Source organism: Hirundo rustica, chromosome 9, assembly GCF_015227805.2.
Source record: "Hirundo rustica isolate bHirRus1 chromosome 9, bHirRus1.pri.v3, whole genome shotgun sequence".
Taxonomy (NCBI): Eukaryota; Metazoa; Chordata; class Aves; order Passeriformes; family Hirundinidae; genus Hirundo; species Hirundo rustica.
Genome location: NC_053458.1, coordinates 28,285,895 through 28,313,419, shown reverse-complemented (window position 1 = coordinate 28,313,419; position 27,525 = coordinate 28,285,895). Strand labels below are relative to the sequence as shown.

Below are 27,525 nucleotides of genomic sequence, written 5' to 3'. Positions count from 1 at the left end.
TCAGTGAGATATAGTCCTCTGGAGACAGCTGTGGATTTAATTTTTCAAGCTTTAGTACAACCTAACCTCTTAAAAACAAGATTTAAGTTTCCCTTGTTAAGTCAGTTAAGAGTTTCTTCTTTTATTTTACTTTTTTTTTTTAAATTTCCCTCCTCTGCTACTTGCCCAGACTGTTAATCCCCGGCCTCTGGAGGAAACATTTAACCATCTCAAACCTTTCACATCTTGATAATTTTTTGGTTCCAAAAGACAACACACGTACATTTGGCTTTTGAATTGTTCTAATCTGAGAGTTTATCTAGAAAGTATCAATGCAAAGTTAACAATTTCCAGTCTTTATCATGGAGGCTTCTACATCACTTCTGAGAAGAGTGTGTTTTGCAAATTTTGAGCCGTTCCTCTGTGAGAGCAGTATTTCACACAAAGAGGTGTGTTTTTCTCTGCAATCCATCTTCCTGTGTGTTTATGCTGTCCAGGAGTTGAGTTTAATCTACTTTTCTTGCCCCTTGATATTTATCACTTAGTGTTTCAGAAACAGTAAATTTAATGTTTCAAGGCATGCATAGAATTTAACTGGTGAGTTCCTGGTAGTGAGAAACTCAACACAATTCAGAGACAGGTTAAGGATGAAGGCTGATCAAGCCAGCAATGTCCCAGGGGCTGAAATGTATCTGAAATGCAAGGGATATTACACTCCTGATACTTTAACTGATCCACAAAAAATGCTGCTTACAGCTCCTGACCCCCCTCATCTCCCCGCTGTGCTCTCTCACACACACACACACACACACACACACACACACACTCACTTCTGCCAGACTGTTCCCTCTCAGGAGCTAAAGGTGCCAGAGGTCTTTCAAGGTCACTTGTCGTATTTGTTCTCTACAGTCAACTTTTCTTTTTTCCTTTCAGCTCATTTTGCTTTGACTTCCTGAGGAAATTAGTTTTATCTTGCCTTACCTATCCGTGCATTCATCAGGTTTCTTCTCCCTCCCTCTTAATAACCTCGTGACATGTTGGCCAAGGGCAGTCACCACTGAAAGATGTGCACGGAGTCTGCAAGTTAATTAAGTTTCTAGAGGTTTGTGTGCTCTGGCTGCCAGGTAGATGAGGGAGACCCCTGTGCTGAGGACGGTGCAGAGGGAGAGTTAAGCAGAGTTCAGCTCTTTGGCAGCAGTGAGGGGTCAGTCCCTCCGTGCAAACTCTCCAGACAGACAGCACAGGGGAGCTGCTGGCCAAGCTGTCCCAGAGCAGCTCCAGACTGGCTGCAGCACAGGCAGTTTCTTGTCCAGGGTGGATCTTTCCCAACAGATGGCAAGTGAGAGGAACTATGGGGCTTTTTTCAGATGGAAGTAGAAAGACACACATCTAAAAGAAGCTCTCATGTTGCTCTGTGGCTCACAGAACAATATATTTTCCAGTGTAATTCTAACAGTTCTGAGTGAAACGATGTTCACCACCACTGCTGTGAAATGTGCTGCTGTATCAGATCAGGGAAACCAAGTCTGATGTTTGCCATCCGAGCCAACAGCAGGGAGGGATCCACAGAGCTGCAGATCTGAAAGTCTGGGTTTTTACATCTCTGCCTCTGCAAAAAGAGGTGCAGATTGAGAAGGTTAAATGGTGTCTCTTGTTCCATGGTCTGCACACAGCACTTCTTTCTACAGCTCTGTTGTTACCTGTTGCACTCTCTTCTTTCTCAGGGCGGAGTTTCTCTACTGTCAGGATGTTCACATTCCTGACACATTCCTGTCCCCTCCTGACATCACCACTTCCATGTCACATCACCAGCGTCTGCCCTGGTTTTCTCACACTGGGCAGGGGGCTTCATGCCTGGGCCTTCCAAGAGTTCAGGAAAATACCTGGTCTGGCTCTGTGCAGGAGCAGCGTGGAAGTGCTAAGAGCTAGCCAAAGCACATTTCCTACCTAATGGATTTAGGCTGTTCCCTAAATCTGCTGCCAGTGGCTGTCAGACACAGGATAACTGGGCAGTAGCTCTGTGGTCTGAGCAATGGGTCAGTCTCATGCCCTAGGTAGGAAGGATCCAGCTGAGAGGAAGTGGAAAGGCATGTTTTTTCTGGCAGTGTTGTGTGCAGAAGCAGCTTTGATGGTGTGGGTTGCCATCTTTCTTTTGCTTTGGAATTGAAAATAAATCCTTGAGAGACTTTTCACCAAAACATTTCTGGCAGTTGCATGCCAGAGCTGAAAGACATTAAGGCTAACTTATCTCCCACTTGCCCAGTTCTCCCTGAGGGGTTTCTGCATTGCTTTTTGTGCAGTTTCATGAGTGTGCAAATATCCTCTTTACCCCTGCTCACCAAACCACTATCCCCTCTGATCTCCCCTTAAAACTTCTTATTATGTGCAGTCCTCAATGGCCGAGCCAGGCAGTTTCCAGAGCCCCTTTCCTCCTTGGCTAGAGCTGTGCCTGCATTCTTAAACAGAGCTGTGGGGCATAGGAGCTGTGCACACTCACATGCACAAGGCTACAGCAGACCTGATCCTGCATTTTCCAAACCCCACTCAGCCAGAAGGAGATTTTTGTTAGCTTTCTGCTCGAAAAGGAGCTTTACCCTGCGCTTGAGCCAACAGAGGGCAATAGACTCAAAACTCAATATTGAAAAGAAATGCTTTTAAAAGATGGCTCTGAGCAGCCCAGCCCTTACCATATCTGGAGTCACATATCACAGTGAAAGGCGGCATTCCACGCTGGACCTAAAACCTTCTCAGGCTCCATCAATTAAACCACCACATCTGGGGTGGAAGAGACTCAGCAAGGAACTCTCACTAGGGTTCAATGAGAACCAGATGTTGTGGGCACAGCTGTCATGCTTCTTATCAAGAACAACAGAGCAGCCCCTGCTGCAGTTCCATCAGGAGCCCTGCCCTTCCTTCCCTTCATCCTCAGCACCACTGAGCATCCCTAACCAGAACCAAATAAAATCCTCATGACCAAAGTGTTCAGGAGTCCTCCCCAAATATTGCTATTTGTGTTAGCATACTGTTTGTGGATCTCCAAATCAGCGTCCTGCTGGGACTCTCACTGTGCTTGGGACACGATCTTCAAGCTGCCTCTCCTACTCAAGAGTGGCTTCACTCACTCCCTTTATAGTGTAATTTAGTGTTGGCACCAGGGCTGGATGGATTTGAGGGAAAGCAGTGTGTGTTCCCTCCATAGGGATAGAGCTCTGGCCAATTTCAGTTACATTAATTTTAATATATTTATCCATAGGGCTCAGATGCCGTGTTTTGTTGCTTTAGATGGAATTCCAGATTGCTAAATTCCAATTGTATAAATGATAACAGATTGCTGCTGTGACTGCACCCATGAAAGCGCATGGGAATTGTGCAGGATATGCCCTGAAGGCTGTGAGTCATCCTGACCTACAAGCAGTGAATTCTGCTTTGGAAATGTGGTTCAAAGCAAGGGTTTCTCCTGAGACATGAGAAGTCCAATCCTCCCAAGGTTGGGTCTTTGCCCAAGGACTTGCTTTGCTCTGCATTTCCTTGCCACAGAATGATTTTGCAAGACTGACCAGTCTGCTGGAGACATTATTCTTGTTTGCACTTGTAAATGATAGTCTGAAACCAAATCTACCTGAACCTGATTACAAATACACAAACAAAAAATTAGAAGGGAAATAGCCCTGCAAACAAACCAAAGCATTTTGTTTGGCCCGACACAGAATTTTTTGTGTGTGTAAGAAAAGGGCAGTATTTCAGTTTCTCATCAACCCAAAGAAATTTTAATTTTTTTTTTTTTTTTTTTTTTTTTTTTTTTTTTTTTTTTTTTTTTTTTTTTTTGTCAATTCCACTGTCAACTCAAAACTAAATTATTTCCACAGTAATAATTTTGAAAACTGTCTGATTGGACCCATGAGTGGCGTTCAGGATTGTGACTAAGAGTTCTGGACCTCAGCAAGTCAGACAGTTTGTGCATCCACTGTCATATTGCTGTTTCCCAGCCTGACAGCCAGCCAGGGCCGCTCACTGCTGCTCTGAATGAGCCATCGAAGCTGCAGCCAGAGCAATCCAGGCAGCAGGCAGTTGTAAAGGTTACCAGCTGCCATCCAACCTTGCAGCTGTTCCTCGCTGCCCTCAGAACTGCATGTGTGCCCTCTGCCCATGCCTCTTCTGTCGACATCATCCTGTGGCTCTCAGGAACTCCTAAAAACCTGTTGTCAAAGATAAAACAAAAATTACTTGCTTTGACCACACCTATTCCTGACAGCATATGCCAAGCATGAGTGTGAGGGAGAAGAATGACTACAGAGGCCTTTCTAAGATAAAGAGAAATCTTACAGCGGCGCTGTGGCTTGTCTGTGTGGAAATTAGATTGCATACCAGGTGTTTTGTAAGCAGAACACAGTCATTTAAAGGCAACATTGACCCTTTGTGATCTATATGATATGTGGAGCTTGTGCACATGTTTTTATTTTTCTCTTCTGTGCAGCTGAGCTGTTTCAGAAGTAGCGTGTACAGCTCAAATCTGCAGGGACAGGTGGTTACCTACTAATTTAAAAGCAAGTCCAACTTCTCTTTAAATATCCTGATGCTCCAACAAGCAGATCCGCCTTGGATCTTGCAGCAACTCACTATAAGCCAACTGACACCTTATTTCAAATTAGCTACTTAGGCTGAGATGAGCCGCAGGTGTTTTAACAAGAAGCTGATCCAGCTGATCCCTCATTTTAACTTCTGCTAAACCTCTTGTCACAGAACTGCCTGATCTCATGGGAAGGAAGAGGAAGTCACACAGTGGAACTATTTGCTTACCCACATAAATACAAGCACATTCTTATTTTAGACCAAAAGCTGTTCAAGCCAATGACTGGTCAGGCATTATGGATGTGTAGACTGTTAGTTTAGTTTAGTTTAGTTCAGTTTACTCCACTTTATCCATAGCTCTGCATTCTCCAGAGTCCCTACTACCAAGAAGAAGGCTGAGTAGCTGGGTTCACCTTCAGAAAAAGTGAAATGGCCATTTGGGAAAGGAAATTAAGGTTGAGATGTGGGTTTGCTCACATTTCAGCAGTCACACCACAGGTAGTACGGGTGTCATCATGCCCATTCTCAAAGCCCACACTTCTTGTTAATGTAGATGTGGGATGTGTAATAGTGCTTGAATCATTCACAGCTTCTGGGTAGACTGATACTACTCCTGTTCAGCATGTGAGTTTAGGAGACAGTGTGAACTACTTGTGAGTTGTTCTTAGCAGAAAATATTAATATGCTGCTGTTGATAAATAGAAAATAAAGCACCCACTTTGTGCAAACAAACAAACAAACAAACAAACCAAAAACCCCAACCCTGCTATATATGCGCTCTCTATCATGCAGTTTAAGGCACAAATCTGTTTGAGATAAGCTCTGACAGCAGTAGGAAGTGCTTTGAAAGTGTTTTAAAAGGCTCAGTGCTCTTGAGATTTACTTGCTTAGCTGCGCTAGGATCCAAAGACCAAGGCTGTGTCCACAGCAACTCATAGATTACAGAGCTGCAACAGGGATTTGATCACATGCAGGTAAAATGACAGAAGTTGTGTTTATGCAGCCTTCTGGAGATTGTCACTTTTTGTGTAGGGTAGGACTACTGTGAGTCAAACCCACCCCTAATTTATCGAAGAGTTATAGCCAACATTCACCCTGAAAAACCAACCCTGTTTTTTCTCAGAACTGTTATTTCTGACACATTTGTATTGGGTGAGAACTGTACCATGGAAAGACAAGTGTGGGTGTCACTGTGCCCAACAATTCTTATGGGGTTTATGGTGTCTGGTAAGAGGAGATCTCACTTTGCTGAGTGAAACCAGGATTACCTTTGGCTGTTGTGGCACCCCCTGGAGCATACCTCTCTGACAGGATGAAGCAGGGAGATCTGCATTATGGATATGGCCACTGCCATCCCAGGTGGCTGTTCAAGCCCCCAGACTGTGGCACGTGACAAATTCCCACATGTCAGTTGTGAGCTGAACTCTCCGTGAGGGAACGGATCCTGCTTGAAAGAAAATTAAGTATATTTTTCCAAATAAGATTTATTTTCCTTGGTGAAGGCTGGGTCACCTTTCTGCTGTTCTTAAAAACTTGGTGTCAGGTATTTGCCAGGAGGTTGCAGTGCTGCTGGGGATGCAGGGCGGCCCATTGGTATTGGGAACATCCAATTTCCTGACTGTGTTTCTGCAGTGCGGCACACTGATACTGCAGACACCTGGAACAAACAGCTTGAAAAGGGGAAACCTTTGCTTGCTAGAATCACAGATTATCAGGACTCAGAGTTTGTGTAGAGGCACATCCATGTTCTGTCTTCTGGCCTTCCTCTTGAGTGTCCTGCATTCGATAGTGAGGGAGAGACACAGAAACAAAATCACCCTGCAAGAAAGAAGGGGGAGATTCTGGATAATACCTGAGTTCCTTTGAAGTGAAAGCTGAATAGATTGGGAAAAGTACAATTGAATTAAAGCCACTCCTTTTTGGAGCAGATATATTTTTACCCTGGCTAAGCCATTTCCTGGTGGATTTTTTTTTTCCACTTTCCAGCACCTGCTTGTTTCAGAGGGCAACACTCCAGGGATAACTGGGAGCCAGTGCCAAGAGCCAGCGTTTCTCACTCCCCCCTCGCCCGCCTCCGCCCCCTGCCACACACCCCGATATAGAATGACAGCACATTGCCACAATTTAAATGACACTGCCTCTGCCCCCTCGGAAGGACAGGTCCTCCAGAGAACACCAGCCACAACACTCTCCCCCCAGAAAATCTTCATCATGGCCTATAAAGCAGCACATTTGGCCTTTAAGTCGCGCTGGCACAAGACGGACGAAGAACTCTGTCGGCACAGCATGTCCTTTGTCTTGCACAAGGCGATCCAAAACGACTTCTTCAAGTGTTACCTTTATCTGCTGGAAAAGCTTCCTCTGGGTGAGTAGCCGTGGGCAGGAGTGTCTGTGTGTGCTCTGGAGAGATGGATCGTGTCAGATGGCGCAGGGCAAGCACGTTACTGACAGGGAGGAGGAGTAGTAGTAGTTTTGAGAAACCCAGATCAATGCAGTGCTCGCTAAAAAGTGTGGAACTGTCTCCCAAATCCCTCTACTCCCGTAGCCTTTTGTTTCACCTAAGTACTTCACAGATTCTTAGAGGAGGGCAAGGGAAGGACTTGCAAGAATGAACGAGAAGTTTGGTTTCTGGCTGACCGTTCCTGTTTTTGCCATCATTTGAGTTAAAACATGCTTTGACCTGCTTGGAGCTTGGAAGGACATATGCAAAACTAGCAGAGCTGGCAGGTTGTTCTTTCTTTTGCCTGACACCTGTTTTGTTGTCATTCTGGGTGTCCTTAGCTCTGGTGTTTGTATTGTTTTGGACAAGTGCTTGAAAAGAAGTGATTTAATTTTTTTTTCAAGTCTGTTACACAGATCTCTGCAGCAGATTTTCTCACTGTTTGCTTTCTGGGAAGAAAATGCTTCCAAAAAATTGTTTATAGACAAATTTCAATGACAGAATGCCAAGAAGGTTTGGTGAGGTTTTTGTATTTTTTTTTAAGATGTAGAAAATGAATGCTCATTTTTTAGGAAAATTTGACCCTGAATAAGAAACAAGATTTCCCTGTGAGAATAAAGCTAAAAAGTCGATTTGACCTGGGTCTTTATTACATTAGCATGTCCTGTTTTAAGCAGAAGTATCCAGCCTACACTCAATGTCAGAACTGTAAGAATTTTAAGATGGGAAGGATGAGCCTGTGCAGTCTGTTTAAGTGAATTCTTGGGGGTTCCTTTCTAATTCAATGATCCATTTGGGCAAAACAAATACCTTACCTGGTTGTGTGAACTGTACAGATGCCAGTGAATACTATGCTCAAGAGGGTAGAATTCAAAGAGAAAAAAACCTCTCCCTGTAAAGAGAAAAAACATTTACATGTTATCTTAATATTTTTAATGTGGCTTTTTAAATGCAGCAATATCTGCAGCTGTTTGAAATGAAACACGGACGATGAATACTCCTATCCCTAGTGGTAGGTATCTGTGAACAATGGAAAGGAAGGAAAGGTGGAAAGGAAGGGAGATCAATGGCAGGTTGATGGAATCTCACAAAGTTGTTGAAAATGTTATCTTTCATTGGTTTTGAAAATAAACACAACTTACTAGAAACTGAGCAGGATTTCCTACTGTGTTAACTGTTAGTGTAAGTACCACTACATCATTTTAAGGCACCATTAGAAGGCACCATTATGAGCATCTAACTCAAAACTGAGTGTAAAAATTCTGGCATCATGCTTATAACTTGTCTGGGTCACAGTACGTCTTTATGAACACAGAAATACCTTGGTTTAAGTGTTTTAATTGGCTGATAACCCATCAGTCATCATTCAGCTGTTTCCAAGCCTAATTGCTTCGCTCATAAAACTATGCTTATTTCTTGTTTGAATTTTATTTGAATTTCCATTCCTGGAAAACAGGCTTTGAAAAATGTTCCTATCAGACCAAAGGTCCCCTCTGCCAGGCTTTTCGTGACCTGACTCATTAAAACTTAACTAATGATCTTACAAGCCTATTGCCAGCTTATCCAAGTTGCTTTGACTCCATGGAAGATGGGCTGTGAGGCCAGCCTCCACGTGAATGTGCAGCATGTCTCTTACTGCATGGTTATTGTCATCAAGTAAAAGTGGGCATGAGGACAGGTGGAGTAGCTCATGTGCCATGGATCCAGGGAATTTCACATCCTGCTATGATATCAGGGTCTGGATAGGGGGACAGTCAGGTGGGTAAAAAAATGTTTGTGTGATTGGCTCAGAGAGTTGTGGTCAGACCTTGAGCTCAGTGGAATCCTTTGAGGGTCTGTCCTGGGACCTGTCCTGTTTGGAACCATGGAATGGTTCGGGCTGGAAGGGGCCTTAACGTTAACCTGGTTTCAACCCCCCTGCCATCTTTATCTGTGTCCTGGAGGAGGTGAAGGATTGTTTTATCATTATATCCAGAGATTGCAGCCAACTGCCAGGACTTGCCCACAAGCTCTAAATCAGGACTGCCCATCCTGAGGCACCTAAATAGGCTGGAGGAAAGAGACAGTAACAACCTGATGCCATTCAAATCCACTGAAATTCCAACCCAAACACCAAGTCATGTACCTGACTAGGAAAACCTGGGTAGCAGCACCATGGACTGGTCAGTGTTCTGGCCGGGGAGTGCCCTCCTGGTGCGGTTTTGGTAGGCAGCAGCTGAATGTCCTGGAAGCAAAGGCAGCCAACAGAATCCCAGGATGAATTAACAAAAGCTTGGCTAGTTGATTGGAGGAAGTGATGATCCCCTTTCCTGCAGCAGTTGTTAGACCCTACGTGTAGAGCCTTGAACTGCCGGTGCAGGAAATTACATGGAATGAATTAATTCCCTAGTGTGGTGAGGGAACAGGATCATGTGCCCTGTGACAATAGACAAAGGGAATGGGGCATGTTCAGCCAGAAGAGAAGCCAAATATCATCCTGCTAGTACCTACAGGAAGGTCATGGATAAGATGGAGCTAAGATCTGCACAGTTGTGTGCGGCATGAGGACAAGGACTGGTGGCCATAAATCAAAAGTAGTCCAGACTGGCTATAAGGAAAAAAATCTTTTTATGTGAGGACAGTCAGGCTTTGGAACAGATTGCTCAGAGAAGTTGTACAATTCTCCATCACTGGAGGATTTCTAAACCTAGCTGTCTAAACCCTGACAAACCTCATCTGACATCATGTCTGTCCCTGCTTTGAGAAGCAGTTTGGCGCAGAGGCTTCCTCAGGTCTCTTTCAACTTGGACTATCCTGTGATCCAGTCCTCTCTGTGATGGAGAGGACAGAATGTGGCAGGTCTAAACATCTGTGCATAATGCCAGTTTCCAGCTCAGTTCGGAGTGGACCTGAGCAAAAATGAACTGAACTTCTCAGGATTCAAGACTAGAGGCAGATATCTCTGTGGAAACAGTATCAAAGGACTAGAGCAACACTGTGACCTAGCAGGAAAGTTAAGCATGTGCTTGACCCGACTTATGAGCAATAGCATTGAAACCAAGCCTCACACTGAATCCTGCAGTGCTGCCCAGGGTCTGCAAGGTCTAAAGCTTCCTTCAAACTCAGCTAACTCCACTCTCCCCCCACTCCATTGCTGGGTTCAGTGGTAGAGCTCTTCTAGGCGTGTTTACTTAGGAGCTGAGCATATCTGGTATCACAGCCTGTTAAAAGAAACATGTCACTTTTACAGACCAGGCTAACATTTATAAATAAAAGACATGAGTAACTTCAGGCCCCGATCCAACAATGTACTTAAATGTGTGTGAGAGCCCTTAAGCCCAGTGGACTTTATTAGAGCTACTCAGATGCTGGAAATTATGCATGTGTTTACACGGGCTGTGGGACTTGGTGCCAGTGGGCTGAGATCTGCAGTGGAAAACTGAGAAGATCCATCCCTGGAGACAAATATTCCTGCGTGTGAGGCACGTGGCTGTAAGCAAAATCTGCTTTGGGGGTGGGATGATGTTCATCCTCTATAAAACAGAATTTACGTGGTACTCGGACCACAGTTGAGAGATAGATTCTACCATGCACACAGATAACTATTTTTCAACTGATGCACAAAGCAGATGTTGCATTTAAAAGGGAGCACTCAGCCAAACTGGAATTAGTTCAGTATCTTTCAGAAAGCAATTGGAGCCACAAAATAATGTTCACAAATAAAAACTTCAAAAAAATTATTTGCAACATTTACTTCTGCCAGGGAAATTTAGTTGAGGAAACCCTGAAGTGAAGACCTGTAAGTCAGCGTACTGCAAATTGGGATTGCACTGGGTCTTACCTATTAAGGGGTCCATTTCTTCAGAGGTTTAGACCAGATGCCCTGGAAAACAACATTTTTAACAGATCCATAAGAAAATATGAGAGATAATGTTTTGAACTTCTCAAGGCAAAAGGCTCAGGTGGATAGTGTCTGTCTAGTCCACATTAGTTGGCATTCAGTAGATCACCACTCTGCATCCAGGCTGTGTTTGCAGTGACTGAAAATTATTGATCTCATGACTGGAGTGACCTTTATTGAGCCAGTTTGTGCCCTCAGCCTGCTAGAGCTGTGGGTTTGCTTCAACCATCTCCGCTTGGGGACTTGCCAGCAGATTCAGCTGAGGGACAAGTGTGCCATGAAAAAGTTTCTTCTTTACTGGAAACACATTTCTGACTTTAAATCTTACAAGTTACCTGCCTTAACACGGAAAACCTCATATGTCAGACAGCTGCCTGCCCTGTGATGTCTGAGGAAGTTGCAGTGTGCTCTATCCTGCTCGTGCCCTACTTTACAAAATTCATTGAAGGCAGGCTGTGTACCCATAACAGGCCTCACAAGTATTTCATTTCCTGATGCATGAGGCAGTCCCATACAGGTCATGGAAAGGGAGATGCCTCTGGCTAGGTAGGTCCTGTGATGAGGAGGAGGCGGGGCTGCAACCCTGGCAGCCACCAAGGACATGTGGCGCTTCCCTTTTGGGGTAGATTCCTGCAAGCTGGCAAACCTCCTCCTCCTCCCTGTGGTGCTGCTGCTGGAGCCTGCATGCCAGGCACAGCTGCGAGGCAGAGCAGAGGTGAGATTGATTGGCTGTGTCTGGAAAACCGGGTTGTGCATGGGGAGAGTTGGCAGTGCTGCAAATTCCTGAGAGGGAGGAGCAGCACTGAGGGAGCAAGAGGTGGAAATCACCTCTAAAGATCTCACACTGAACAAGTGAGGCTGTGGGTCCACAGGAGAAAACTTTGGGTACAGTGCCCCTCTTTGCTCTGGTCATGTCCTTGCATGCCCTGTGGTGGGAGACATGCATAAAACCATCTTTGCACAGTTTAATGCACAGAGAAGCCCCTGTGGATGCTCACCCAGAGCTGGTTTCGGATGCCAGCACGTAGGGCAGGGCTCTGGGGCCCCAGATGGCCCGGGAGGAGCTGCAGTCAGCTGGTGTGTGCATGCAAGTCCTGGCAGGAATTCTGCAAGCCTGATATTGGTTCTGAGTGAGAAATGTGAGAGCACACACTCCAGATCTGATATCCTGAACACCATATCGTCCCCATGTGTTGCCGCAGGTCAGGCTCATGTTTTGAGTGGAAGGACTCTGAATATTTGTTGTTCATGCTGTCCTGGTGTGCAGACAGCCTATAAATGCCTTTCCTTTCAATCTAGCAAAATGGGATAAATCACTGTCCCTTGGCAGGTCCATGAAACAACCCCTGGAATCATCACTGGGTTCATATATGGAAGACGTTGTAAAGCCAGCATGCAGGGATTCAGTTCTGTTCAGCAGAAAGGCTGACCTCTGAAACAGAGCAAAAGGAGACACAGAGAAGACAAGATGGTGCCACTTCTGGATGAGGACAGAGATCCCTTACTGGAGAAATCCCAACCACCGATGGAGTCTTTTTCCCAGGCTCTGGGAGCCACCCTGGCCAAGCTGTGCTGGGGATTGGCTGCTGCCCCCTTCGTATTAATTTCTTCAGCTAAATGGTTTCTTCTGAGTATGTGAATATAATCAGTGGAGTGTGTAAAACTCCCAGGTTTGACCCTTGCTGGGCTCAGTGCTTCTTGTGGTATAAATTTCTCAGGCATAACATAAATGTGTAATGGATTAAAGCTTTAATAGTATCCGTTCAGCAGTTGACTTAAGCAGGTGATGACAAGAGGGGCTGGTAATGCTGCTTTTGTTGGATGAGGGATATGCTGGGCATGCTGCTTATATGTAACCCAATAGCACTATTCTGTTGCGAGTGGTCCTTGGTGGTAATTATTCCCTACCCTACTTCCTTTGTCCCCCCCCTCATTTGCCTCCAAAATGTCACTCTCCTGCTGAGGATGGGCAGGCACACACTTATCATTCCCCGCTGGGCTTGCTTGCCCTCAATTAAATACATTCCAGGCTTATATTCAGGGCCTCTGGCCTTACTCTCCTCCTCTGTGTGGAGGGCATAATTCCTGTTCCCTGGCCTGCACAAGCCTATTCAGCCCCTTCCCAGCAGCAGCTGGCAGTGCTCCCATGGAAGTTGGAAGATGCAGGGACAAAGAGCTGCTCCCTGGTCCTTCTGTGCAGCTGGCAGCGAGCTCTCCCTCTCTCTCGTCGTGAACGCCGAAGGTGTTTGCTGCTGGACCGTTTCCAGTTCCCTGAGCGCGCTGGGAAGCCGCAGCAGAGCTGGTCTCACACTGCAAGGTGGTGCTTGCAAGGGCTTCTTCCCAGTGTGACTCCATCCCTCCTCCTTGCTTGGCTTTCACTGTCAGGCTTGGAGGTGTGTTTTTGGTGGAGGGTCGGTCACACACGCAGGAGAATGCCTGGGCAGGTGGTGCACATGTGAGACAGTCAGAGGTGATGATTTCCAAGCTTTTGAGCTTTGAATCCATACTTTTGGTATGCTGTTGCACATCAAGTACAGAAAAACCCAGGATGTGGAGGATAGACCCCAGTTTTTAAAGAACAGGGCAAAATAGCCCTTTATCCAACAGAACTCACAGGTTTTATGAAACAGCTTCAAAGTACTGATTGCTGTATGTTACCAGCAACGTAGCCAAGCAATGAAAAGAAACATCGAAGCCTCTGGCACACAGGGACCTTTCAGTATATCACCCACTGATTACCTTGCTCCTTGACCTGTGACAGATGAAAATTTAAGACTGTCTCTCCTAAATTGTGTCCCCCCTGTGTACTCATTTAGGCCTGAGACTACCATCTGCTCCTTGGTTCAGCTTACTTACACTGCCACAGATCATACAGTATCACTAAAAATAAACCAGAGCAAGTGCCTCATTCATCCACTCTCTTCCTGGTGCACTCTCAGTGCAGCTGTCAATAGCTGGAAACCATATCTGGAAATCTGCACAACAGTTAGGTCAGTGATAGCAGAAATGATGACCCTGCATAGTAGTAAATGCGGCCCACAGCTTTTCCAGGAAAAATCAGACCGCTTGATGTCCTTGGCATGCGTGTTCACTTCAAACCTGAAGTGGTTTTTCACTGACACGAAATCATAGTGTGATGATTGAAATGAGTTCTGAACCTGGAAAGCACCGAATTTGCATGAGGAGAGCTAGATCCCTTCAAGGTCTTGTAGGATTCAATCCAACATCTTTCCTTCCACCACTGCTTTAGAAACAGATTTGGTCTTTTGAGGGCCCTACTTAAATTTACAGGTCTTCACCGTCGTGCCTCCACAATTAACTGAGCCAGAAGTATCTGTCACTAACAATAAAATGATGATTTATCTGCTTGCAGTGAAACTTTACGCTCTGACAAGTCAAGTCATCAACGGGGAGATGCAGTTCTACGCCAGGGCCAAACACTTCTACCGGGAGGTGCCCGCCACGGAAGAGGGAATGATGGGAGACTACATCGAGCTCTCCAACACGGACGTTGAATCCTCCCGAGAATTTCTCAGGAAGTTTGTTGGGGTGAGTCATTTAATCTCATCTTCTGCAAGAAGCAGTGGTGATGTGTCAAAAATGACGTGCACGTTGTCCAGCCACACCTGATTTAAATGGCACCGTATGTCACATCTGATTTGCAGTCACAGGTCACCACTGTCGTTGGGTCTGGTCATGTCTTCTGCTAGGTCATTCATCACCATGCATACACATTTTGCCTGGTCTTACATCATTATTTACCTGTTTTACATCCTTTTCTAATGCTCCCAAGCTGCAATGGGGATTGTGCAAATAGTTCTTGTAGCTGGGGATGAGTGAGGGATTAATTCTGAGTGCAGGACTGGGACCTTTCGTGATAAAATTCCTTGTTGGCTTCAGTGGCAGATTTGTCTGTGCAAATCCTTGCAGTCCATTTGGGACACTAGCTGAGACTAAATGATCAGTTTCTGGTTTGCCTATTTTTAGATATTTCTGAGAATGCTGCAACAAAGCTCACCATCTCCCACACATTGGAAGTACATAGAATAAGCTACACATTAGGCAAAATAAACATTCCAGTGTCACTGAACACCTTTTCAGGCAGATGGCTAAAGGTCTGTAAACATCGCAAGGACATGCCAAGTGGGATTTTAAGAGCAGTATCACTTTGGTCCTTAGGTTTCTGAAAATCCTGTTGAGTCCTAAAACTGTCTTTGGAAATCTGAAAATCTTTAGAAGTGTGGCCTGATGGTTTTCGGACTGCCCTTCCCTCTTCCCAGGGAAGGAGCCTGCTAAATCAGCTCAATAACAGTATTAGATGTTAAAGAATCCACAAACAAATTTGTTAAGTTCTCCTGCTGACAAAATTACTAGTTCTATATAATACTACTGTAGATCTTTAATTTTCTGCTCAAATGTACAAATTTGGGAAAGCCAGATGACCTTTTTTTAGCCTGAATGATCCACTGTGGGAAGAAAGCTCAATGGGTTAATTAGATGTTGTATATGGAAAAAAAAAAAAAAAAAGGCACAGTTTAAATGGATTATGATGGAAAATGAGTGTGGCTTGACAACAGATAGAAATCATGCAGAGCAGTGAAGGGCAAGCGATGGCAAAGTTTGCTGAACTCGATAGAGGGAGACTTTTGGGAGCGTGAGCCAGCAAAACACAAGTGAATAGCTGCAATTTTCTGTATCAGAAATCATTTGTATTAATGCTGAGGCAAAAAAGGCTTCTCAGAGCCTCTCTGTACCACGCTGTCAATAAACACAAAATGAGAAAACGCAAAGCAAGCTCAGTAAGGAGCTGAACCTGCTCTTAACATTTCTGAATGACGTTTCTGAAAACGGCACTTTCGGAAGAAAAATGAAATGCGGTCGAGGCACATTCCTTAAATCTTATTTAAGTCTTGTTTTAAGGACATTTGCGGAATTCAAGCATTGCATAAGTGTGTGCTCAGGGGGAGTTTTCACCCTTCCTAGACATCACATAGATGCAGTTTCCTGCGGCAGGTTTGTGTCACACTGTTACACTTTCTCCTCTCCAAGACCTGAAAAGGAAAGATGTACAGTCTGTGACAGAGTTTCACATGCCAAGGAGGAATCATACCCAATGCATCAGCTGTGATGACAGATACAAAATACTCCAGAGCAAAATTACTACTCCTATAATTAGCTAGGGATAGAAAGGATACTCTGAATGGCCAAGATCAAGGAACAAAAAAATAAAAAAGGAACAGAGAGGAGTCTCCACCTTTTGCTTATTCTGATTTAGTTTGTTAAAGCCTGTCCTCTGTTGAGATGTAGCCAATTCATTATGTTTCCTATGGTTTATTTTCCTTTCATACTACTGAAATTTGAATACTGCTCAACCAGATACAGATATTTAGTGGCTTTTTTGTAGCAGTGACTTTATAATAAAGTGACTTAACTGTCTTACAGGTTTATGGCTCTATGAATATTGATTTTAAACCCATAAGGTGATCAAGATAGAAAAAACCAATCTGCTTCACCATAATGTACTTTCTCTTTTATTAAGAGAAGTCTAACAAAATTGGAAAATAGGAAAATTTGTTTCAGATCAACTGAACAATTTTTTTATTGTTTCACCCTCTGAAAAACTTTTCCCTTTGTTTTCAAGAGCTCAAGTCAGTTCCAAAATAAAAAAAAAAATGCTCTTTAGAAATGAAAAGTTGACAAGTTTGGTTTCTTTTTTTCCTTGAAAGTTATGAAAAAAAAAAAAAGTACTTTGACATTTTCAACATTCTTTCCCATGTTTTTTTGGCTAAAAACTATTCTCTAGATTTGAAATACCAGTTTCACAGAGAGTTTTATTCATTTAAAACTTTACATTCTGGCAAAGCCGGTGCTCCCTAAAAAAATACTTGCCCGGTTCCACTCAAATTACCCCTCTTGAGTTAGTTTGGCTGGCGTGGAAATGCCACACAGTGACATTTCCCTTCCATGACTGATGTTGCATACCTTCAGGTATGGCATTTCTTAGCATGATCCTTAGCACCACTGTAAACTGAGCTACAGATTTCTTTACCGTTGGAGAATTCATCTTGCCCGGGCACATGGAAGGAATTACAGAAAGGGACTTGAGGGCTTCACTTATATTTTAGCCTCTCCTTCGCGGGCGAGTCGAATGGAGTTGAAAGTGCCACTGTGCTCGAGTTAAGAGGTTTGATGTGTGTGTGGGCAGAACTCAAACCAAGAGCAACATGGCTTGAGCCAGCAGCGCTCTGCAGACAAGCTCCAGGCTGTCTCAGCCGCAGGGTTATCAGCACAGCTACAGCCCTGCATATTTATGGCGGCGTGCTAATGCCTCCATGTCCACACAGCCACTGTGTTTCCAAGTGCCTAATCCGGAGGTACTGAGTAAAAAGGAAAATAAAGAAAACAAAGGAAGCATTAATTCAGCGTCGGCTGTGAGCTGTAGGTGTGTAAAATATTACAGATGGAGATTATATTGACTTTATAGCTCCCTCTCTGCCCTCAACGCTTTCTCCCTCTCCTGCCCCCAACTCACCTGCGTGATCGGTTACTTGCTGAGTGAAAACTTCTTGAAAGTGATTTTTCTCCAGTTTGATCAGGGTGATAGAAGAGATGTTGTTGAAAATGTGCTCTTTTTTTATTTATTTAGAAGGAAAACCACTGGGATTTTTATCTCTTTCTTGAACTCTGATCCCTTTTTTTGTCCTACATAGCTTCACTGCCTTTCTGCGCTTCCAAGACCAAGTCGAACATATCCCCCAGCTCTTTTATTCCGAGTGAAATTTATGAGTGTCCTATTTAGCTTTAGAGAACAATTTTGGGGTGTATATGTGTCCTAAAGGACAGCGCTTCTGAGTAATGGGAAGCAAGTAGTCAGAGGAGCAGTCAGTCTCAAATTTTGAAGCCTGTTCTGGCTTACAGTTTTCACTTATACTATTTTTTTAAATAAGGAGTCTGATTTTCAACTCAATTAGACTTTTGGGAAAATGTTTGCCTTCCAAAGAAAATGTTAATACTCTGTCAAAGCCCTGAGCACTTCCAAACTGAAAATATATTAGCTGAACATGGAATTATGTCAACATTTTCATTACAAATGGAGCCGTAGTGTTTCTCAGGGCTTCTCAACTGACTGCTCAAAGCTCTCACTCCTTCTCAGTCCTTCTCAGACTTCATCTCCCAAGACTGTTCCCTTTCCTTCTTCTCAATGGCACACGGGAATGTGTCATCAGAGGTCCTTGCTGTGATGTCTCATGGGAGATGAATTCCCTGTTTTGAGCGAGATACTGTGACTGCAGATCCTGTGAAACAAGTGTTGAAGGAATTACCTGGCTTTTTGTCAAATTCTGTTGGTGGCTTTGGTAAATCATCCCAGTTTTCTCAACAGCTTCCTCAAAGATTTTTAGTTCATCCCATCAGTGTAGACCTGTATGTATCTGCCAGCCAGCAATATGGAAATCCACCTTGTAAAGATCCAAGATGCTGTTCCTTCTCCATTCCTGAACTCCTTGTTACCTCTTAGTCTGGTCCTCAGTAAAAGCCACGTGCTCCTAAGTGCAGCCTGTGCATGAGGAATGGCTCCCATCTTCTGGCTAACTACAAACAGGTAGTCTCCAGAGCCCAATAGGGTTGAAGGTCTGTGGATTCGTGCACACATCAGGAGATTAATCTTCCTGGGCATACAAATTGGGAGCAGCAGCCTTGGAGGCTGGTGAGAGCCCTTGAGGGCCGTGTGTGCTCTTTCTACAATTACTCCGTGTAATCAGATGCTCGCCTGGGCTATTCATAGTCATGTCATTGACAGTGCTGTCCTTTGACCTTAATAATTTACTGAATTACCCACTGAAGCCAGGCCAAAAGAGTGTGAGTTACATGATTTATGCTTGGTTCATTACAAAGGGGGGGTCTCCCAATAAGTAAGAAGAGCAAGACTCTTCCTGGACTTATTTCCTTAGAGTGCAGTGAAGTTGCAGCAGGGACTTTGGCCCACAGCTTTCACTTCAACATTCAGTTCCAGAGGACAGGGAAGAGGTGTTTACATTTGCTTTTAATATATTTGTTTAACAGATAACTTTGGCCAGGGGAGCTCCTATCCCACAGTCAGTGCATGTGTGCACTCGGAATTTCTGTTTTACAGAACAGCAGCAGGCTCTTAAGAGCTGTTTTATAGCTAGAATGGAAGCTTTAGGGGTGAAATACAGCTTCCATTATAAAGGTTCTTTTACAGCGCTTCATTATTTTCTCATAGTCACAGCCTTTGTGCCACATTTTTTCATGTCTGATCTCTGTCCAAAGATGACATTTATGAAGAGAAAAGGAACAGTTAAGCAAAACCTAGTCCATCATCTTTCCTGTCTCTATGCCTAAAAGAGAACTTCTGTATATGCTCCAGCCCAAACTTCTTGAGTTGTCATAAGTCACCTACCACTCCAAGATCTTTGTTCAAACATAATTTGTTTTGAGAACTGCACTTTGATCCCAGGGATTCTGTGTGTCTGCAGAAATGCCCGTGGGCACCTCGGGAGCTCTGTGCTGCAGAAGTTACTGCTTGCATGGAGTTATTTGCTTTTTAATTAGGCCTTAACAGGGCACAGAATGAGGCTTATCTAGCCACGTAGTTGCCTGTGAGGTGTGAACATTTGAAGATGCAAGGACTTTACAAAGAGTAGTGGATCTTCTGAGAAAGCTAGGAGCTTGTGGAAGACTCTGTCTCTTCTTACACCAAGCAAAAAACTTCCTGTACAGCAGTAAATGCAGTGAGAAGTCCCAGCAGCAGCAGCCCAGGAATGTTACAGCCCAGCTCAGCTCAGCTCAGACAGCGGTACCCAAATCTGTGCTGATTCTTATCAATCTCCCAACAGCCCTGCAAAGACGAGGAGAGAAGACACCAGGCTGGCTGGACAGAGTGGGTAACACGGTTGCTGTGATTTTTTCAGGTGATATTTTTTGGATTTCAAATCATTTTCTTGCATCCCACAGGGGGTGGGGAAAGCTGGCACCAGCCGCGCCCTGGACTGCGGCTCTGGGATAGGTCGGATCAGCAAGCACGTCCTGCTGCCGGTTTTCAAGAGTGTGGAGCTGGTGGATATGATGGAGAATTTCCTGGCTGAGGTCCCGAACTACCTGCAGGGCAAGGAGGACAGGGTAGAGATGTATTACTGCAAAAGCCTCCAGGAATTCACACCAGCCCCACAAAGATACGACGTCATCTGGATTCAGTGGGTTTCAGGTTAGTTCTGCGTGATCCTTCTGTCCTGACACCTCACAGAACAGGCAGCCTGTGCTCAGAGGAGGTTCTCAAATCTTTGGGACTCATCATGAGAGACTTCTGAGAGTTCCCTCAAGCCACATGCACAGTGGGTACAAATCAAGTTGTTTTTTTCAGGTCACATGTTGGAGAAATGCACCAGTTCCTGGAGAGCAGCCTGCATGCAAAGGTGCAGCTGAGGGGGAGGCCTTATATATGGATTTTCTGGAGCAGAAATACACTTTCTCAGTTGCCTGGGGTGCAGAGAAATACACGAGGCTGACCACACTTGTGAACAGTGGTTTCTGAACCTGCTGGTTATCCAGGCTTGGAGGTATTTCAGGAAGCAATCAGGAAAAAAGCCATAGTGGAATCACCAATACCTGTAAATCAGATCAGGTCTTATTACGTGCACTGATGTTTATCAGAGAGGTTCCCTTAGCTGTGTCCCACAGTAACCTCTCCTATAAGAAACACCTGTTTCTTCTCCTGCAGCCACCCCAGTGAGTGCCCTGCAGCATTTAGAGCAATCAGATAATGAGGGCTATGTACCTTACAAATGAAAAATAAAATTCTGTGCAGTGGAAAGAAGGTTTTCTCCTAAGCTGTGAAGCAAAGTGTTCATGGTGCAGTTTCAGAGGGCAGAAGGAATTATTCAAGAAGAGGTCTGAACAAGTTGCTTTAGACCAGCATAATTTTCCTTTGTATTTTTGCTTTTCTTTAATGATGAGTCATTGCAGTAAATGTAGCTCCTGCCTCACCTTTTGAGCAAATCCAAGTCAAAATGAGGAGGAATGAGCTTAGACCTACCCAAAACTGTGCTGGTCAGATATGTGGCTCCTAACTAAGGGAGTATATAGTATTTTTAGCATAGACACAGATCTGAATCTTCTTTCTCCATCAGTGTCAAGGAGATATGGAGTCATTTTAATCATTAATCAAACTTCTACCCCTATCTTGAATAACAAATTCACTCGATGGAGCGAGGCCAGGACTGTCTGCTAGAGAGCAACACCTTCAAGATCTCATTTTCTTAGGAAACTACTCTAAAAGCCAAGTAAAGAGAAAAATAAGTTCCAAAATAGGTGTTCAAAAACTTCAATGAATCTTGCCAATGAAATCTTGATTTGTCTTGTGCATGCATAAACATGTGAACCCTGGCAGTCATTTTGAAGCATAAAAAAAATGAAAGTGTAAGCTTAAATTTCATCTAGAAATTACCATTTTCCTTCAGCTTCAAAACTATTCAGCTTTAGCTTTGGGGGCTTTTTATTTTTAATTTTTTTGTGGGTTGGGTGGAGTTTTTTTGGTTTGGTTGGTTGTTTTTGTTTGGTTGGGTTTTTTTGGCATTTTTTTTTTGTTAGGAGTGGTTAAAGAAACTTGACATGCTATGTCAAAATGTGGTTTTGAAATGACAACTTCAATTTATAAAAGTTTAAATATTCCATCAAGAAAACAAAATAGTTTAACTAGAAAATACAGGTGATTATTTTTTCCAAGTTTTTCATTCAGTTTCTGATCACCTGTCCTTGTTTATTCTTGCTAGATGTTTCACATGTGAGAGTTCTCATTTTGCTCTTCTCTGAGCTCTACACCACCATTCTCAACAGAGCTCCTGATCTTTGAGAAGGAAGGATAAGAAGCAGAATCTCAATCACATATTGGGAAAAAGCACTATTTAAAAATATATATGTATCTGCAAAAATCCCATGAGGATTTTAATAACGTGAGGAGTTTAATTGGCATTTTGGAAGCTTTTGCATTCTTTGCTGGATCTTTGATCCAGAACTCCTTAGATGGGTATATAGTGCTACACAAAGTTACAGAGATTTTCAGCAGTAAAAGACAGAGGGGACTGGGATTTTCTAGTTTGACCTACTCTCTATCCCAAGCTGTTCTGTTCATTCCTTTACCCTTGTGCTAAGCCAGTAGTTTGTGTTCAATTAAACATATCTTGAAAGTTTCAACCACACTTGGTTTGAGGACTTCAAGAGGTGGTAAACCCCGCTTCTGTTGGTAGTTTCCAACGGGTAATTGCTTACACTGTTAAACAGTTGTCACTTATTCCCTATATGAATTTGTTTGGCTCCAGCTTCCTGCCACTGATTCTTATTATAACTTAAACCACCAGATTAAAGAACCCTTCAGCACCCACTATTTTCTCCACTCTCCTCAGCGGCTTCTGTCCACATCTGTTGCTGCTACCAGTACGGATCCTAAATATTGATTGGAGTTTGTATTTGTTGATCTTGTGGATTTGCCCAAGATTTCCTAGTTAAATGTGGCAGGAATAGCATAACAACTTCCTGCAATAAACAGGAAGCTTACAGCGATTTCATACGTAGGTCCCAAAGGTGCAGTGCAGAGAGCAGCAAAAGGAATCCCTGTTGTGGAAGGGAAAATGATGGAGACTCAGATCAAGGCACCGTTCCGACGTGTCTGAATGGTTGACAGTGATCTGTTTCCCATCTTTTCTCCTGTAGGATATCTGACGGACAAAGATCTCCTGGAGTTTCTCATCCGCTGCCAGGATGGCTTGAAGGACAACGGTGTCATCATCCTGAAGGACAATGTGGCCAGGGAGGGCTGCACCCTGGACTGCCTGGACAGCAGCGTGATCCGAGACCTGAACATCCTGCACAGCCTCATCGAAATGAGCGGACTCACCGTGCTGCGGGAGGAGAGGCAGGAGGGCTTCCCTGAGCAGTGTGTCCCTGTCTGGATGCTGGCCATGCAGAAAGGCCCTGGCCACTCCTGACTGCCCAGTGACACTGCAGACACCGGACTATGGATGAGCCATGGGATTGGGAAGGAGAAAAACACCTCCTGGGATCCTCCTAACCGTGCACTGCTCCAGGGCAGCAGGTCCTGAAGGGTCAGGAGAGAATGAAAAAACCTTCTCCCAGGACTAGTCTGCTTCTAAATCCTACCTGCTCCATCATTCTTTCCATTTTTAAAAATTTCCTAACCTTTCCTAACCTCCCTGTCAGATCTCTCTTCCGTTAAAAAGTCAGTACTGTACAAAACTCATCTAATAGAAAATAATTAGGCCTGAAGTTTCTGCAGTAGTTAATATATTTTGGGGTGTTCTGTAGGAAGTGTTAACAAGCCTGGTTTTTACTTAAGTCTTCTGGGAATTTAAGAAGGTTCTGCCAGATCACTGAAGCAGCAAATTCAAGTAACTTCTGGAAAACTTCACCCAAATTTTGACTGTCCTCTCTACCTGTAACTTAAAATATTTAAATCAAGAATATAAGGAAAGCTTTATTTTTTTGTTGGCATCACCTATGCAAGGATTTTGGTGGGATTTTTTGTGTTTGTTTTGTTTTGGGGTTGGTTTTTTGTGGGTTTTTGTGTGTGTGTGTGTGTTTGGTTTTGTTTTTTGGTTGGTTTTTTCTTTGTTGTTGTTGGGGGGGGTGGGGCTTGCATTTCTGTCAATTTGGACAATAAAACAACCTGGTTAATTTTCCATTTTTAGGAGCTACTTCATCTCCCTGATGTTTCTGCTGTAGAACAATGGTGGTGCGTAAGGGATTTCACACTCCGGGGGAAAACTTGGCTGACAAATATCTGCATGTTTGCATTGAAATTTTGTGAAAAGCTTGCCCCACATATTACATTCTGGAAAATATATATTTTTTTTCCCCCAGAATGTTCACAGTGGAAACCACTTGAAAGCCTCTCTTTATTTTTCATACCACTGTACATTTCTTTCTTTCCCACATTCAGAACGAGTCTGGCACCACATGCAGAGCTAATGGGATTTCACGGAGCGTTAATAGTAAGACTCTAAGAAGAACTAATACGGTATTGTATTAATTAACAACTGTGCTAAACTGCAGAGAGTGCTAGTGTAACCCAAAAGCTGTGATTTCCATTCAAAGAGCAGCTGGATAAGCCCGGATTTGAAAATACTGACATGCAGCCCCATCTCCTTAAGGCCCACAGAAATGATACATTGAGCTTCTTGTCCTCTTCACGGAGGCACAGAAACTGCTGTGGGAGGACAGAAGTTCATTTTGAAAACAAATTCAGAATTTGGAATTCTGCTTCGTTCCTGAAGATGCGAAGGGGGAATTTGGAAATTTGTTTATGAGGGGAAGCTACACAACCACAGTTTTCCAAGTTGATTAAAAATTTTTATCCAGACAAAATCAAATGTTTCTTTTGAGTTGAACTTGTAACATAATTTGCACTTAAAATGTTACTAAGGCTTGTTCAACATTCTAGAAATTAATGATAACATTAGAAATGTTCTTACTGTCAGGATTTTTATCACATCTTACTCCCCTGAAATGCAATCCTGGCAAAGCTTTTCAGACTTTGTAAAGAGTTGCAGTATGACAAATCTCTCTGTGCTGGTGGAAAGGAGTTCTGTAAAACACCCCTCACATGACAGCAGGCACAATTGGCTGTGTCAAATATTGTCAGCTGTGTTAGATTAACTAAAAAAGAAGCCTGAAGATAACAAGATAAGGGAGCCCCTCAGCTGGATTTTAGTACACATTGCTGTCCTTTGATAACAAATCTCCAATTTTGATTTTAATTGCATAACTCATCTGCTCTGGCAATATGTTCGCACATGTTGAGAATTACCAGTTTATGGCAGAAGGCTTTCTGCCATCAACTCTCATCCAGTAACCCTTCTGTTAATGTTCCATCACTAATTGTAGCATTAAGGAAAACCACACTAGTGATTTGGTGAATATTCTGGCATTTCTTATAGCCTAGAAACCTATGGTTCCCACGACACAGATGCTTCTGGAATGTTTTGACTAATTCTTCCATTCTGATCAGCTGGTATTGGATGGAAATTGAGTAAGTAACATTTTTATCAAGAAAGAGGCATCAGTCCTATAGTTAGTAACACCGATTAGCCAAAAGAAGGGAACATTTACATATTTTCCTTTACATGGATTACAAATTAATTTGCCCTTCACCATTTTTTCTTCCAGCCAGAGACATCTGCCACGGTGCAGAATACTTGGGATTGCTGGAGATCCCTGTGCAGTGGTGTCTGTGCCAGGCAGGTCTGAGTGATGTGTTCACTGCTGTGGTGAGAGAATGGCATTGTGGAAATGGAGGAATAAAGAATTTTATACAAATCTAAACAGCTGCCACATCTTACAGGGCACAATATATCAGCTGGTCGTGTACACACCAGAGTGGGTGCAGTTCAGTAATGAGAAAAGTGGGTTTAGAATGCAGAGTGGTTCAGGATGAAAAATGGAATGTAAATGCTTGGTGTGGTTACCGGTGAAATACATTTTTCAATGTAAAAATGTTCTTCCTGTGTTTTGTGTATCTTTCCTATTAGAATTTCCAGAATGCATACACAGAAATACATGATGAAAATTGGTTCCCTTAACTATGTGAGAAGAGAGAAAAGTAAAATCTTAATTTAGTAGAAAAAAACCCCCATATTTCATGGTTTCCACATTCCTGGAAATTAATGTTTCATGGCTATGTTGCTTCCACAGTAAAACAGTAAAGCTTTTCTGGTGACATAATGAATCTCAAGAGTAAAGAAACACAAGTCCTCCAGGAGCTTAAATGCATGAGAAGGCTGCAGACTGAATAATATTTTGGTTTCCTCCCTTTCTGAGGCATATTTTAATCCAAGAACTCCCAGTCATCTAGTACAGGCCACCCTTAAATATTCCTTAATTTGGGTAAGGGCCAGTCTTGGCTTAGAAATTCAGGGCTGTCTGCATTTTACCAATAGTATATAATAATAATTTAAAAAATAATAAATAACCACAAATTTCAATCAGAAGATTTTGCTTAGAAATCATCTATGTATCAGTTATTCTTTGGCGTTCAAGGACTGGATAGTCATTTCAATGGCTCTGCCTCAACTTCCATGTTATTTAAACCACTCATTTAAAGAAGTCTTTAGCTCCTTGGATGGCAGAGGGGGTTTGAATCCCATTTAAGACTTGTTCCCCATCTTGATGTTACCAGAGATTTAATCCAAGATCAAGACCCTGTCTGAGACAAGGCTCCCAGAGCACTGAGGGTCCTTCAAGCTCCAGTCCTCATTCACCACTGACAGGTGATCAGGGAAACAGCTAACTTGTCCTTCAATCAGATCTTTCTCCCAGGCTCCCACTCCAAGTAAAGGCTCAGCCAAAGCACAAGAAATCCCATTTCTGCCAAGTCACCACCCCGGTTCTGGTGTCACTGGTTTCCCCACACCAGGTCCAGTGCTTCTGCTCCGTGTGACTGAAGGCCAAGTATTGCCTTTGCTCTGTGAATGTGAGCGAGCCTCAAGCCCTGACTGCAGCCTCCAAACACCGCTGCAACCCCACAAAATGCAGAGAAACCATTGCTGCAGCATTCTGAACCAGCAATGCCAGCTGTGCAGCTCCAGCAACCACCGCAGCTCAAGCTGTCCATGTTCCAAAGGCAGTGCAGACAGTGCAAATGTCCTTTTGTTCCTAACTGGAGGAGAGCACCATCAGTTTGAACCATGCAGCTGAATGGATGTGCTGAAAGGCCTTGTTTCAGAAGTACTGAAATGATATCAGATATTTTTAGCTTGACTTTCTTGTTTGGAGGTTTATATGAGCTAGTTGGAACTGACATGTTATGTGAGATGACAATGTAATACATGATATGGCATTGAAATACTTGAGGTGAAACATCAGTTTCCTACAGAGTACACTAATAAAATTGGCACATTCCCTGTCCTTAAATTTAGCGAAACAACTCAGCATTTTCCAGAGGAAACTGATTTCAAGGGGAACAGCCCTGTCAAGCAGCATTTCCCCAAGCTTTGTTCAGACCTATCCCATCCACCCAGGCAGCTCAGCATCCCTGGTCTCGGAAGCAGCCACTGGAGGCTCTTTGACAGGCAAGAAGAGGCAGCTGACCCCTGCAGAGCACTCTGACCAGCTCAGAGCAGGACTGGACTGAAATGAGAGCTTTCCCTCTCTCCAGGGGCTGTGCAGTGACAGTGCATCCTTGTTACAGCCCACTCAGCATCTGCATTGTAAAGTCAAACAGGATTTTGTTTGTGTCATGAGAAGCTGCGGCTGTCAGGAAGAAGGCAGGGACTTGGATAACCAAACACGTGCTGAAAATCAGTCATGGAACCAGCACACTGCATTCAAGGGTCAGTTCAGCACTGCCCAAAGCCAGCTGGCAAAAGCTTTGCCAGTTAGTCCACCAGGAGCCCTGAGCACCTTTGTGCCATTCACTTGTTGTTTTCCAGGCTCCCCAGAGCATTGACAATGGCATATCTGACAGTAGGCCTGTCCAGAGGAACTTCACTCGTGTGTGATTAAAACCAGTTGTGCTGCATCCCATCCTTCTCTTCCTTTGATGCTTCTTCCAGCTTGCCAAAGAAAATCCTGCCTCCACTTGCCAAAAATGATTTGTTTTCTGTGGACATCACCACATCTCACGGAAGTA

General features: G+C 43.7%; 1 protein-coding gene across 2 annotated transcripts in view; it reads left to right on the top strand.

The window, feature by feature from the left end:
• Nucleotides 1-23,578, top strand: part of NTMT2 (N-terminal Xaa-Pro-Lys N-methyltransferase 2) — a 30,915-nt gene extending 7,337 nt beyond the window's left edge. Inside the window, exons 2-5 of one of the 2 annotated variants that reach the window (XM_040072855.2) lie at nucleotides 6,535-6,913; nucleotides 14,242-14,417; nucleotides 19,842-20,091; nucleotides 22,593-23,578. In XM_040072855.2, the coding sequence (XP_039928789.1) occupies nucleotides 6,652-6,913; nucleotides 14,242-14,417; nucleotides 19,842-20,091; nucleotides 22,593-22,867 (963 nt within the window). In that variant the 5' untranslated portion in view covers nucleotides 6,535-6,651 and the 3' untranslated portion in view covers nucleotides 22,868-23,578. The remainder of the gene's footprint in view (nucleotides 1-6,534; nucleotides 6,914-14,241; nucleotides 14,418-19,841; nucleotides 20,092-22,592) is intronic. The other variant, XM_040072856.2, reaches the window with a different exon arrangement.
• Nucleotides 23,579-27,525: the final 3,947 nt, after the last annotated feature.